Here is a 13,956-nt window from a genome sequence, read left to right on the forward strand (position 1 = left end):
TTCTTTCTTTCCGTCAGAAGAGTACAAACTCAAATTACAGAGGTCGGCCACTTTCTCTGGTTAGTGTAGCTTTCCTCAAAATATGCCCAGCAATTCTGTCCATAAAATGGGTAATCGTAGAGGAACATATGCCCAGACCTGTTCATCAGATCTAATAGAAAATCAGCCTTCCCCAAGTGAAGTGTTGTTCTATGGACAGGATTGCTGGTCAGTTTGTGAGGAAAACTGGGGGTTTACCAGGCTGAGAAAAAAAGTCTGCAGTCTGACTGCCATATCTTGAATTCCCCTGTATCCCCTGTGAGAGTGGCCAGGCATGTGACCACATGTATGCCATGTGCATACTTGCAGTCATGTGCCAAACAGATTCTTATCCAGGTCTCTTAATAGAAGACAGAAGCAGAGGAGAGTATACTCGGCATGTGACCAATTGTACGCAAATGGCATGGCGAATACAGGGAAATCGTGAATGTCACAAGTGTCATTGCACACTCAATTCGGCAGTCACAGACTCCGCCCAGAAAACCCCTTTAAACTGACTAGTAGAAATCATGAAGGTCATGATAAAGAAAAAACATGCTTTGGGGTCATCAAAATAGTGGAAATTAAGGGGCAAAATTCCAGGGCTGTGGAGTTGGAATCGGCATAAAATGGACCAACTCCAATTCCTAAAAAAATATAATAAATTGGGCACAGTAGTTCAATATAGTTTGTTTGTGGGGGATATTTTTTTCATAAGAATTTGGGAAAGTTATGAAATGTCCTATAAAGGTCTGTCCTATTCCTGATCTAAGAGTCTAGACTTTTAGCTGAGAAGAATCTGTGCTACAGTAAATTTATCACTTAAACATGAGCCGTGTATGAGGGAGTCGGAGTAGTGGAGTCGGTGTCATGGAAATTGAGGAGTCGGAGGTTTGGCTTACCGACTCCACAGCCCTGCAAAATTCTGTTACTAAGCAGTATCCATAGACTGGCTAAAGGCTAGCACAATTGAGGTTGGATCTAACCACAGTGGGCTGCCCAGCATAAGACAGGTAAGGAAGGGCTAAGGTACATCTCTCTGCTCCTCATTAATGGTGCCATATTGCATAATAAATATTATATACAATACATACACATCCATCCTGTAATGTGCAGCATTTTTTTTAATACAAAAGGTCCGTTTACATGGGCCAAGCAGTGGCACAACACGACCGAAGATCAGTAAACTTAAATGGGTAGTCTGTCATTAACTAGCTAGCATTTTGCTCATTCATCAGATTATTGGCAGCATGCTTACACGGATAAGAGAATCGTGAAACAAGTGATTTTTACAATGCCTGTTCATGATCATCTTGCAGCAAAAATGCAGCTTAAGGGTATGTGCCCACGATGCAGAAGTGCTCCGGATTTTTCCTGAGCGTTTCTGCATCTCCCTGGCAGAAAAAACGCATGCGGATTGTACATGCGTTTTTCCTGCCAGGGACAAGCGGATGTGAAGCGTTCTTCACTTGCATTTCCGCATGCGGGTTGACAAGCACTTTCCAAGCGATTTTAGCATCACTTGGAAAGTGCTTGACAACTTGGTCACACTATATAAATCCATGCAAACAGCATGGATTTATATAGTGTAACTGAAAGAATGGTAAAAAATAAATATATACTTACCTTCTGATGGCCCCCGGTGTCCTGGTCTTGGCTTGCCGGCAGCTCGCGGTCGCGTGACCCGTCACATGACTAAATGACGTCAACGCAGGTCCTTTTAGTCTACCGCGAGCTGCCGGCAAGCTAAGACAAGGACACCGGGGGCCATCAGACGGTAAGTATAATATTTATTTTATTTTTTTTACAGGTACTATGGTACCCGGGTCCGGAGGGCAGTCTCCTCTTCTCCAAACCCGGGTACCATCCGCACATTGAAACGCATCTGCAGATCCAGTGATGCGGATGACATGCGGTCCAATGCAAGTCAATGGCGGCGAAAACGCCGCATTTACGCAAAATAATTGGTAGTGCTGCTGATTTTTCCGCAGCGGAAATTTCCGCAGCATGTGGACAGCACATGCGGATTATCATTGGGGAACATGGTAGGCCTTCTACCAAGCGTTTTTTTTAAGTGTTTCTGCAGCGGAATAGCCGCTGCGGAAACGGTTAAACGCATAGTGGGCAAAACAGCCTAGGAATGCTTTAAAAAATACAAGGTGTTAATGGTTTATTTTTTTATCAATTAACAAAATGAAAAGGTGAATGATCAAAAGAAAAATTAATTCTAAAAAAGATTAGGTGTGACCCCTGCCCCTCTTTGTCTTCAAAGCAACAATTCTTCTAGGTATAAATGGACAGTTTTTGAAACAACTCCGCAAACATCTTGGAGAACCACAGAGCTTCTGTGAATGTAGGTTTGTGCAAATCATCCTGTCTCTTTATGTAATCCCAGACTAGATGATGTTGAGATCAAGACTGTGGGGCCGTATCACTTCCACTGTTCTTTACCCCTCCTCAAGATAGTTCTTAAAGGGGTTGTTCACTGTGCTGATTGGCCGCAGGTTTTGCGTGACGGGAGAGCCAACGCAGACACCGCTACAACAGCACCCGCACCAGAGGAGAGTAGAGGTGTTATTTTACAGTGGGAGGGGTGACAGCGATGGAGTTAGGGAACCACCGCTTTAATGGCATTGGCTGTATGATTTGGTGTCGTTGTCCTGTTGAAGAATAAATGATGCACAAGTTTCTGCCTGAATTTCTCCGCCTTCTGTTACAGCTAAATATTTCATTGTCACTCATCAGTCTGGAGCCATGCTACCATTTTTCTGCACATCAGATCCTATGGTTTTGTACAGAGTTGAGTCACTTAATTTTGTTTCCATGTCAAAAGGTATGGCTTTATGGCTGCAGTTCTTCCACGAAACACCACTTGTGGCCAGACTTCTACAGAACAGTAGATCGGTGCGGCTGGGTCCCACTGGTTGCTGCCAGTTCTGAGCTGATTATACTGCTAGACATCTTCCGATTTCAAACAAATGTGTCTTTGATCTGCTGCACCACGTTTCCTTGGTTGACCACCGAGTCTACAGTCCTCATCGTTGCTCATTTATTGGTTCTTCTTCAAAGAGCTTGAACAGTACATCTTGAAACCAGAGTCTGCTTTGAAATCTTTGCCTGGGAAAGACCTTGCTTATGCAGTATAACTACCTTGTGTCTTGTTGCTATGATCCATATCGTGACATGACACAGTCTTCCAAAACCTCACACTTCTGGCAGTGTTTGTCTGCTCCTCATCCAGTTAGAAGTCTCCTATTCAGATATTTATGCTTCAGTTAAAGTGAACCAGACACTTGATAAACGCTGCCCAATTCACTAGCAGCATGAATCAGGCACTTGTCTGTATGAACTCAGCCAGGCATGTATGGACTCTGAAACAGAGCTATAGAATAGTCAGACAGGCAAATCCCTGGCGGCTTCTCCCCACCCGCTGCTCTGGATTGACAGGTCTCTGCCTATGTGTACGAAGAGACTGTCAATCCAGGGAAGCAGGTGGGGAGAAGCAGGTGGGGAGCCCACCTGTCCGACTAGTCTATAGAGCGTTTTCGGTCCCCGGGAGCTATTAAAGTATGTTTTTCTCTGAAACACTACAGCATTTCAGAGTCAAACATAACTGGTTGAGTTCATACAGCCAGTGCCGGATACATGTTGCCTATGGATTGAGCAGCATGTATCAGGTTCTCCTTAATGACTATTTCAACCTATATATGAAAATTAGGTTTATTATAACCAGACTATAATACAAAATACTTGACCGTGCAAGCGTACCTAGAAGTGATGCTGTTTAGAAGGCAAGAGTGGTCCAAATATTGATTAGAATTGGATTTCTTTTTTTTTGTTCATTCACTTCGCATTTTGCTAAATAAAAATAAACTATTAACACTTCAAATGTGAAGGTTTTATTACTTTTGCTGCATTTTTTCACAACTGCCTAAAAAGTTTGCACAGTAAGGTGTATATTACACATATGATGGACATATTTGTACACAAAAATATATGCTGAAATCCCTTTGCCCCTTTTTTTAATTTGTCAAATTTAAGACAAATTAATGGCATTATAAAAGTCACAAAGCTAGCCATCAACACACAAGTGACCAAGCCACTGATGTGTTTTTGGTGCAGTAAGCAGAAATGAAGAATCCTGCAGCTTGTTACTGAAAGCAGCTATTCTGCCTACAAGACTGTGGAGAAATCAGGAGCTGTCCAGCATGGTTCAGCATGAGGATGACCACAGCAATCCAGAATTTCAGTAGGTATTGCACCTACTTTACTTCAGATTAAAGGCTGCAGAAGCATCTTTTACTAAGTCATGTGATTTAGGGATCAAAGTAGGTTTAGCAAAGAGGAAAACATTCTCCATTGACCATCTGTTAATGTCCCTCAATACTTACTACATTTGGAACTGGAAGGCAAACTTGTATCTTCTGCTGCCTGTGATGCCAATATGACCACTTCACAGTGCGGTGCAGCCGATTATCATCTACACGTTCAGTGGAATTTGCAGTTTGATAACTTGTTTGAGGAGCGCTTTATCTTACTAATGGATACATCAGGCTGGATTAGCGAGTCAAAAGATTACTAATGTCATTATATTAAGGCGAAAACTGCAGACTAGATGTGGATAAAGCATGTGGCATGTACATCAGTAACCAGAGATCTTCCAATTTCTTCTCACTTTAATTAATCTCCACGATAGACACCTTGTCCTAGTTTGTTGGGTGGCCCATGGGTTCCTGATGTCTACAACAATGTACCATAACCATCATGATCATATAGCTGTCAAATCTAGGCAAGGCACTTTATGCTTATGGGTCATCAGAATAAAATGGTTGCATTTGGATTGGGAATGGTCATCATAAACCTCAAAAATCTAGTACACTGTAGTCACAATCGTAGAGACCATACACAAAAGCAGTTGAAAGTGCGCAGCTTTACTCTGATCAAAGCATGTCCAAGAAAAACCAAGCACAGAAGGGAGGGAAAGAAAATTGGGGAATATTGTCAAGATCCTATTTTAGCTGACATTTACCTATAACAAAGAACAGGTAGAACTGAACACTGCTCCAGAACAACCGATACTGCAGAATAAGCAACTTTCCCATAAGTACAGTATTAAGCTACACTGCTTACACATGTAGTGCTTTAACCTTTTAAGACAGGACAATTTTACATTTTTGCCTTGTTTTTCCTTTACCTTCTTCCAAAAGCGATAACTTTTTATATTTTTTTTGTCAGCATAACTGTATGAGGGCGCGTTCTCATTTGGGACAAGTTGTAGTTTCGAACTAAATGATGTACTGTAAAAGGAAAAAAAATTCCAAGCAGGATACAATCGTGAAAGTAAATACAACTCCGCCATTGTTATTTAGGTTTCGCTTTTATGCCATTCATTATATAGTACAAAGTGACCTGGAAACATGAGTCTCCAAGCAAAGTACAATTTCGAAAATTTAAAAAAAAAAAAAACAATTTGCATTGATTTTATTTTTATTTCAGTGATGAAAATAAACTTAGATGGCTATAATAATTTTTTTTGTTTTTTTTTTATAGTTTTTCACTTTGTGTTTCTTTTTTTTTTTTTTTTTAAACCTATAACTTATTTTTTGGTTGATTGAGTGGTGTGACGGCTTTTACGAGGCTGGCTGATTGTTTTAGCAATACATTAGATATGTTTTGTTTGCTTTTTACTGTACATTTTTAGGGAGGTGTGGTTACTAGAAAAATGCAATTCTGGCGTCTGTTTTTTGCTCTTTACGGTGTACGGTAAGTATGGGGAAGTTACAGCAATTTTATATTTTGATAGATCGGACTTTTACAGATGTGGCGATCCCAAATACGTTCATTTTCAAGGGGGGGGGGGGGTAGAGGGCGATTTGAATATTTAAAAACTTTTTTTTTTTTTTTTACTGTAGCATCTCTTCTCTTTGAGGAACTTGAAACCAGCTTGTTCAATATACCACTGTATTGCAATATATACTGAAAACAGAAGTCTCCTTTGAAGCCCAGCCTCTGGCATGGCTTCCCAAAACGGCCTCCAACAGGCCCTGGGTAGCTACGGCCACCCATTTTGACCCTGCAATCGCACTGCGGGAGGGGGGGGGGCAATTGGAGTTGGTGCATGGCTGCAAAGGTGACACCTATTGTATTTAAACACTGTGGTCAGAAACTGACAGCAGCATCTAGATGGTTAGCAGCAGCTGCTGCTGTTAGGGACATCACTAAGCTTGCGCCTATTGCATATGAGGGGTTGGGGGGAGCGGGGTAAGTGGGGAATCCACTCCTAAGCCCTCTCCAAATGTTGACCCCAGTGCAAACATCTATTTATGTCCTTTTGAGCGAAGAGGTTAACTGAAACAACACTCAATGATTTTGTGCAAGGAACGCAACACCGTTGTAAGATCGATATTTACTTGCAAAAATCCCTATGACTTTTTTTTCCAAAGCCAGCCAAACAGCAGACTAATTCACTTGTTTTACCCATTGCTTCTACTACATTGCCGGTTTTCAAACACTATAAAAGATGGATCCCAGAATCAAAATAGGCTCCAAAAACATTCCAACACGCCAATTGGTTGGCCAGTTTACACTCACCGGCACTCTGTACAAAACTCTGAGAATGAATTCCATAAACCTCATGGATGGCAGAATATAGTAAACAGGAGGCAGTCATTGTCAACTAAAGCCTTAATTTACTGGATTCCCCAGTTGTCTAAGTAATAAAAATGTGGGGCTTTTATTTGGATTGCATTTTGCCAAAAGCTACATAAACATGTATGCTGAATAAGATGGGAATAAAGCCTCTGTTAGAATTCAACACAGCTGAACCTTTTCCCTCTGGCATCTGTTGTTGGGGGATCTTATCCAAATCCCACCCAAACAGAATGGGTATGAAAGACAAACGGATTCTCATCCTCCTTAGAGTACAATGTTAAGTTATGTTGGACCTCCTATTGTCACACAGGCAGTTTCCCAAAAATAGGTTGACATGTTCAGGCTTTTTTAAATGGAGTTTTGGAAAGCGAAGAAGTGAGGAGTCGATCACTTGTAGAAAAAAAAAAAAAGACTGAAAGCTTTGGCTTAATAAACCGAATAAAAAAACCCAATCCCTGCTTCAATCTGATCAGATTTCTGTTTTCTGGCCACAAAGTACTATTCATGGCAACCAGAGCAGCCACCTCTCCAACGTTCAGAGGTAAGCGACATGTCAACCATAGCAAGGCAGCAGGGTCCCAAAATTGCAATAAGTTACCCAGGCAGCATCTGTAAGTAAACTTCTGAGAAGTGTACTCATCCACACATGTCCACCAAAAGGACCATCACAATTCACATAGAATAATAGCAAAACCAATGTTCACATCTGCACTTGAAGCTCCGTCACAGAATTATCCAAAAATGCGACAATATTTTTTCTGGTATGATGACAGACACCACGTACATAACACAATGGACCGCATTAATGGATGCTGTTAGTATTTTGATAGATCTGGATAGGTGTTATTTTCATGGACCAAAACCAGAGTAACAAAAGGTGTGAAAAAACGGAGATTATAGGTGAACGCTTTATAACGCCTTATAAATTGCTTAGATCCTTATACATACGCAGCACTTGCACTATGCAGGACAATTTCTGGGCTTTTGGACACTATAGCTGTAATATACATATATAATTCTGTTGCACCATATCTATTCCCTTCACACATGAGGTGTTTTCATCAAAAAAGGCTACCTAAAGAAAACCAGATAAGTGCCAATACACATTGAACCCCACATAACTGCTCACTACCTAGAAGACAGATATCTGAAAAACACAGATATGATAGAAACAGTCAACCACAGATAGCAGTCAGCAACACCGGGAGCCCTGTGCCAAATTATTGGCTGGAGAGCCCAAGTTGTTCACCCGAGAACCCAAGGTTATATCAGGGTAAGAAGCAACTTCTGAATGCAAAACAGGCGCCAGGGATTAAGCTCTTGGCAAGTCAAAGCCTCATGGGATTTTTGAGAATGGAACATATTACAAGACCAGTGTAATGGGCCATATGAAATCAAAATCTTCCCACCAATCCAATCTTACACTGCTGCACATTAACACATATGGCATTTTTGGGACAAGAGGCCTACATGCATTTCTTCCTAGTGTGCACAAGCCATTTTTGTCATCAGGTGAACATTATTACCATTTATTTCCACTATGTACATAAAAAGGCACAATAAAGTCACCTCCTCGTCACATCAGGTACGTGGACATGTCAATAGCCTTCAATCACCATATACCTGCAACCTAAAGGAGGTGAAAGATCAACAATAACGGGAAGCCCAAGTTCCTGTTTATCAAAGTAGCAGAGAATACATCCAATCATCATGGCAACATAAAGCAGCCAGGAACCCTCGCCTTATTAGCATGTGCATTGCAACAGAAGATTCAGCTCTTCTAAAATCTGGTGCTTTGGACATGAGTAAGCATTTTACACAAAACCTAGAATTGCCTTTCATGTCAGAAAAGGGGAAAACATAGAAACTAAATGGGCTGCTGAACAGCAAGTTTGGAGGATTTCAGAATATAGGAACAATTAAAAATGGTTCCTCGTTTATGATAACCATGGAGCTATTGAATTAAAAAACCCCACATGATGTAAGCACAGTAGAAATGCAGGATGTCTATGCGAGCTGCTCTCCACAATATGGCATATGCCAACAGCCCTGGTGGAGCCAGCCACAATCCTAGCACTGGCTCTGTACTCCTGTGCCAGCATCAGTACATGGCGACACAACCCGGCTCTGCCCCTTCTCCACAAATGTAGCAATGACAGCAGGCAACATAGTGACTAGAAAATCGTGTATGTGTGTCTGGTCTATACATATGTAGGCACACGATCCTGCATGTACGTGTGTATGTGTAAAAGGGGTGTGACGTGCCCCCCCACCCTCATTTTTTTCCTTCCTTTTTGCAAGGACACCCATCTATTTCGGAGGGAATATCTGAGGGATTATGCAATTGATAGCTGCAGAAACGTAGACATTTTCCTTTTACATGGCAGCTGACCCCTGCATGGAGAATAGGATATAGGCTGCCATCGTCCTCTCACAACACAACCATGTATAATGCCTCGGCATACACTAGACATACACCACCCGTCACCAGCCAGGGAGGGTCAAGCCACAGAAAGCTCGCCACCCATCACCAAAGGGAAAGCAGCAGCGGTACATGGAGAAAGGTGTGCGGAGGGCATTCACACACAGGTGACATTACAGGGGAGGAAGCCCCTCCACACACAAAGAGATCCGTCTTCCCAGAGACATGTCCCTGCCCAGCTGGTATTAATATTGCAGCATTGTCAGCGGCACACAGCACACCACAGAGCTGGGCTCTCTGCACACATCTAGGGCTAGGACAATATGGGGGATTTTTGTATTCCATGCACAGGGCTAGAATTCCTCCTTTGCAAGCCCTGGTTGCTATGCCAACAAACATTAAAACATGAACGACAGATAGGGGACGGGGGAGGGTAACCAGGAGATGCAAATCTCTTTTTATGGAGGGAGGGGTGATGGGGTTGAGGGTGCCAGGATGAGGTGAGGGGAAGGTGCAGCACAAGACGGTGGGGGGGCACTGGGAGGAGGAGGTGGAGGGGGATGGGTGAAGGCAGCAATGGCAGCACATAGGAGCGCACACACCGGCCGCCCGCCCGCCGCCGCCGCTCTTACCAAAGATGCTGATTTGATTGTAGCGAATCGCTCGCGGCTCCGGTAATGAAGTGCCTGACTTTGCACTGACGGGGTAGGCCGCAGCTCAGGCCTGGGATCCCTGTGGTCCGCCTCATCCCTTATGAATGCATGATCCTGCAGGAAGGGGTGAAAAGCAGGAGAGAGGAGTGTGCGGCGGTCCCGGCTGCGGCAGCGTGTCTCTCAGCCCTCCGTCCGCGCCAGCACGGCTCGATGAGATGCATAGTTTAACGTGATTCCCCCACCCTCCCTCCCTCCCGCCCCCCCGGCCGTCTCTCCCCTCTCTCCCGCTGTCTCACTCCCCGTTGTCCCCCCTCTGGTGGGTTGGTTTTTTTTTTCTTGCTCGGTGATCGCCGATGTCTCAGTGGCGGCGCCCGGGGCTCAGTCCCTGCAGCGGCCACCGGGCGAGGGGCGAGAGGAGAGACCGCGGCGGCGGCAGCCCATTGCAGCTGGAGCTCGGCGGGGTCAGCTGATCCGTGTGTGCAGGCTCCTCCAGCACGGCAGCAGCTTCAGCAGCTCCACAATCCCATCCAGCCGGAGGAGGAGGCAGAGGAGGAGGGACGGGGAGGGAAGCTGTGGAGATATATTTATTTATATCGCACACGTACACACTCACACACACACTCACACACACACTAAGCCCACGAGCCGTGCCCGCCGAGCAGCAGCACAGCCCCCTCCCTCTCCCCTCAGTGCCTCTTTTGTCTTTTAGTGCCGCCGCCGCTGCTCTATTTTGGGCTTTGCTGTGCAGTCTCCGCCCCTTCTGGCTGCAATAGATCTGTGTGTGATTTTATGTGTGGGAGGGGGCCGCTGTCCGCGCAGTCTGGGTGCAGGGGGTACGGCAGCGGGCACGGCTCCTCACACCCCGCGCGTTCTAGCACTTTCCAGCCTCGCTGAGGAGGGATCACTCGCGGAGTGGGATTTTTTTTTCTCTTTTAAAGAGACAGCACCAGCACTAAATATGTGACATTTCCACAGCTGAGACACCCCCAAAATGGTGGCAGCACAGGGATGTACCAGCACCCAACCCAGAGCTGGCATCTTCCATGGCCTCCTATACATGGATATCTGCCCTATTATGTGACCTAATAAATGATAAGCCGGGTGATATGGCCTCCTCAGCCATAACTGCAGGAGCACGGTGACCACCTGTATGAACGGGTGATGAAGACGACAGTATTATGGCCGTCACATTATGTGATGGCCCTAGTAATGGTCACTGGCCTTCTTCCAACATGTCCCACTACACCTACAATTGGTTCTATTACATGGCGTTTTGCATCATATCAGGCCATGTTCACACAGTGGATTTTTTTTTTTTTGATCTGGACAAATCCAAAGCAGTTTTTCCAAGCAGGACGTCTACAGGAGACTCCTCTTTTCCTTTAGCGTTTACATCCTGTGATGCTCTTTGCAGCAGAGTTTGGAGTAGATTCCACCAGTATCTGCTTCAAAGAAGTCACAAAGTCTCTTCAGGAAAAAAAAGAAAAAATGCTTAAAAAATTGCTCATATATAGAGCAAATTATCATGGAAAAGTCTCCCTATAAATTTCTAAATGTTCCCTCAGGGTTTGTGCACATCTAGTCTTTTTTTAAGTGGTTTCCACCCAAAAAAGCACCTAAAAAAGAAACATTAAAAATTATTAACATATGCACAAGTTGTTGTGACGTCGTTGTGCACGTTACCTCTTTTTGAACTGTAAACGCAGCTAAAAAAAAGTGCTCAGACTATAAAACTAGTGGGGAACCAAACGGAAGCAGCCGGAAGAATATTTATAGTGAAAAAATAAAAAAAACCTTATATCAAAGTTGCCAAAAAAATTACACCAAATAAAACACTTCAGGAAACAGTTTTCCTTTAGAGTTTTCTGCTTCAAAAAGTCAACGGGTTTGCCAACATCTATAAAACGTGTGCACATACCCCAGAGCAGTTTTTGGGGAGGATTCCGGACTGGATCCACTAAAAAACAAAACCACAAAAAAAAAAAAAAAAACACCTCTGGGTAAACATAGCCTAAGAAACATCCCTGTTAGTTTTAGCCCATCAGAAGGGTCACTGGCCATAGCTGACCCTTACAACACATTTATGTGTCCAGACAACAATGAACTAGGCCAAAAAATGGACAGGGCTGAATGAGGGCAATTGTCCCCATGATGATCTCCCACATGAATCGCACCATTCAGACAATTAACCGTGATTTGTCACAGGACTCTGTTGTCACAGGAAAAGCCCACCCTTCCTAAAGGGTTTTGTTGTGTGGTGTCCACCTCAGTGACCATTACTAGGACACTACAAATGTCACAATGAATACAGTGCTATTGTTGCATGGCCGGAGCTCTACTAATGGACAACCTACAAGATTTTCTTCCATGCACCTTAAGATTTTTTTACTTGGCTTTCTATATTTTAGTTGGCCTTTAGTGAGAGGTTTTTGTTTTTTACATATTAGTCATCTTACACGTGAGATTTTAATTTTTACAGTAATATACAAGCTCTTACATTTTACCATGGGCAAATTAAAAAGGTAAAAACCCATATACTTTACAGTTTTAGATTTGTGGCTACATATTTGGCATTATCAAGTCGCCGTGATTCAACAGAGTTGAAGACCGTTAAAAAAAATAATAATTTGGTGTTAAATGTACTTTACCCACTAAATCATTTGTATTTTAATTTATTTTTTAAGAGGGAATAAAGCCGTGCAATAATAAAATTGCTCTAATTTACGGTCCCTACATTCATAGCACCTCACATGTGACACACAAATCACCACACAAAACACAATGAACACACACAATCGTAAATTAGTTCAAATCCTCCTCCTCCTCCTCCTCCTCCTCCTCCAGATGTCTGGCAGCAGGCGCCATATACAAGTAGGCTCATACATGGCAGATTTGTTGCAGACATTTTTGTGGATAAAAATCCATTCCCTACATCTGAATAGGGCTGCAAAAAAACCTGCCATGTGTGAACTTACCCTACTTAACAGTGGCCCAAAAAGCCAACAGTGGCCCAAAAAGCCAACAGTGTGCCGGCATCTGGGCGACCACTGCTTGGGAAGATTAGCAGCTTTGCTTTACTGCCCTGTGCCGAGATTCTGGAGCCATGAAGCATGACATTAATTTTGTATTTGGGCCATCTTAAATATGGCGTTCAATTTTTGTCAGGTTAATATGGTATCTGGCCACCAAACGGAGACTTTTTTTTTTTTTTTCTTTTTTTTATAGCAGATGCTCTAAAACATAAATTGCAGAAACAGAGGCCCTCGATTCATCATAGTCTGTGTGCCTTTTTTTTCCCCAGGGGTTAAAGTGGCTTTAATAGTGACTGTTAGGTTTTGAGCTTTATTTAACTGTAATAAAAAAAAATAGTGTTGTCTCTTTTTGTGACCAAGTTTTACCTTAGCCAGATGTTTTAGCCTGACTCATCATATGGACTTTTCACAATCTTACAAAATTTTTGAACAATTGCACACTAACATGAGACATTTCAAAGGCTCATGTGACTTTTTGGTCTGAAAAACTGCAAAAAAAAAAAAAAAAAAAAATGTAAAAGTCAATCTTTGAAAATCTCTGATATTGTTCAAATTTAATCAAACTCCTTGGTGCCAGTTTGAGGAATTTGGTGCTAAAAAACAGCAATGAATAGCACAAGACAAAAAGAAAAAAGTCACTTCAAATAACAGCAAATGATGAATCGGGACCAAAGTACTGCAAGTGTGTGACAATTTATACTAATTTATGCTGCACACAAGTCTATGTGCACACGGAGGTTTTTTTAGAGGAGATCAAAAACGACAAATTTTCTAGTGAAACCACTCAGGACACACTCTTGAGGAGTTTTTCCATTTCTTAGGGTATGTTCACACGTTATGTTTTTGCCGCCATAAAAAAAAAAACCCAGCAAAGTGATTGAGATTTCTAAAATCTCATGCATATGTAGCTTATCTTTCCTTGCGGAAGCAGTTTCAGATGTGCAGCATGTCAATTTTGTCTGCAGTTTTTGCAGCGTTTTTTCACCCCACTTCAGTGGGAAAAAAACGCAACAAAAAAAAAAAAAGTCATTTTATATATTTTTCCTGTTGAGAGACAAGTTTGTGGTGCAGAAATGTCTGCTGCAAATACTCAAACGTGTGCACATAACCTAAAAAGTGGTTTTGAAGCATTTTGGCAGGGTTTTTTTTTTTTTTTTTTTTTTTTTTTTTTTGACTAAAA

At 42.7% G+C, this 13,956-nt stretch overlaps 1 protein-coding gene across 6 annotated transcripts in view; it reads right to left on the minus strand.

The window, feature by feature from the left end:
- TAOK3 (TAO kinase 3) overlaps positions 1-13,956 on the minus strand; it is a 203,266-nt gene that overhangs the window by 101,494 nt on the left and 87,816 nt on the right. For 5 of the 6 annotated variants that reach the window (XM_073676389.1, XM_073676393.1, XM_073676390.1 and 2 more), the window contains exon 14: positions 9,724-9,858. The exons of the other annotated variant lie outside the window; for it this stretch is intronic. In XM_073676389.1, coding sequence (XP_073532490.1) covers positions 9,724-9,858 — 135 coding nt within the window. The remainder of the gene's footprint in view (positions 1-9,723; positions 9,859-13,956) is intronic. 6 annotated transcript variants of the gene reach the window in all.

This window comes from Phyllobates terribilis, unplaced genomic scaffold (genome assembly GCF_046119375.1).
Source record: "Phyllobates terribilis strain yellow unplaced genomic scaffold, ASM4611937v1 Scaffold_1__5_contigs__length_1240528914, whole genome shotgun sequence".
In the NCBI taxonomy this organism is placed as follows: Eukaryota; Metazoa; Chordata; class Amphibia; order Anura; family Dendrobatidae; genus Phyllobates; species Phyllobates terribilis.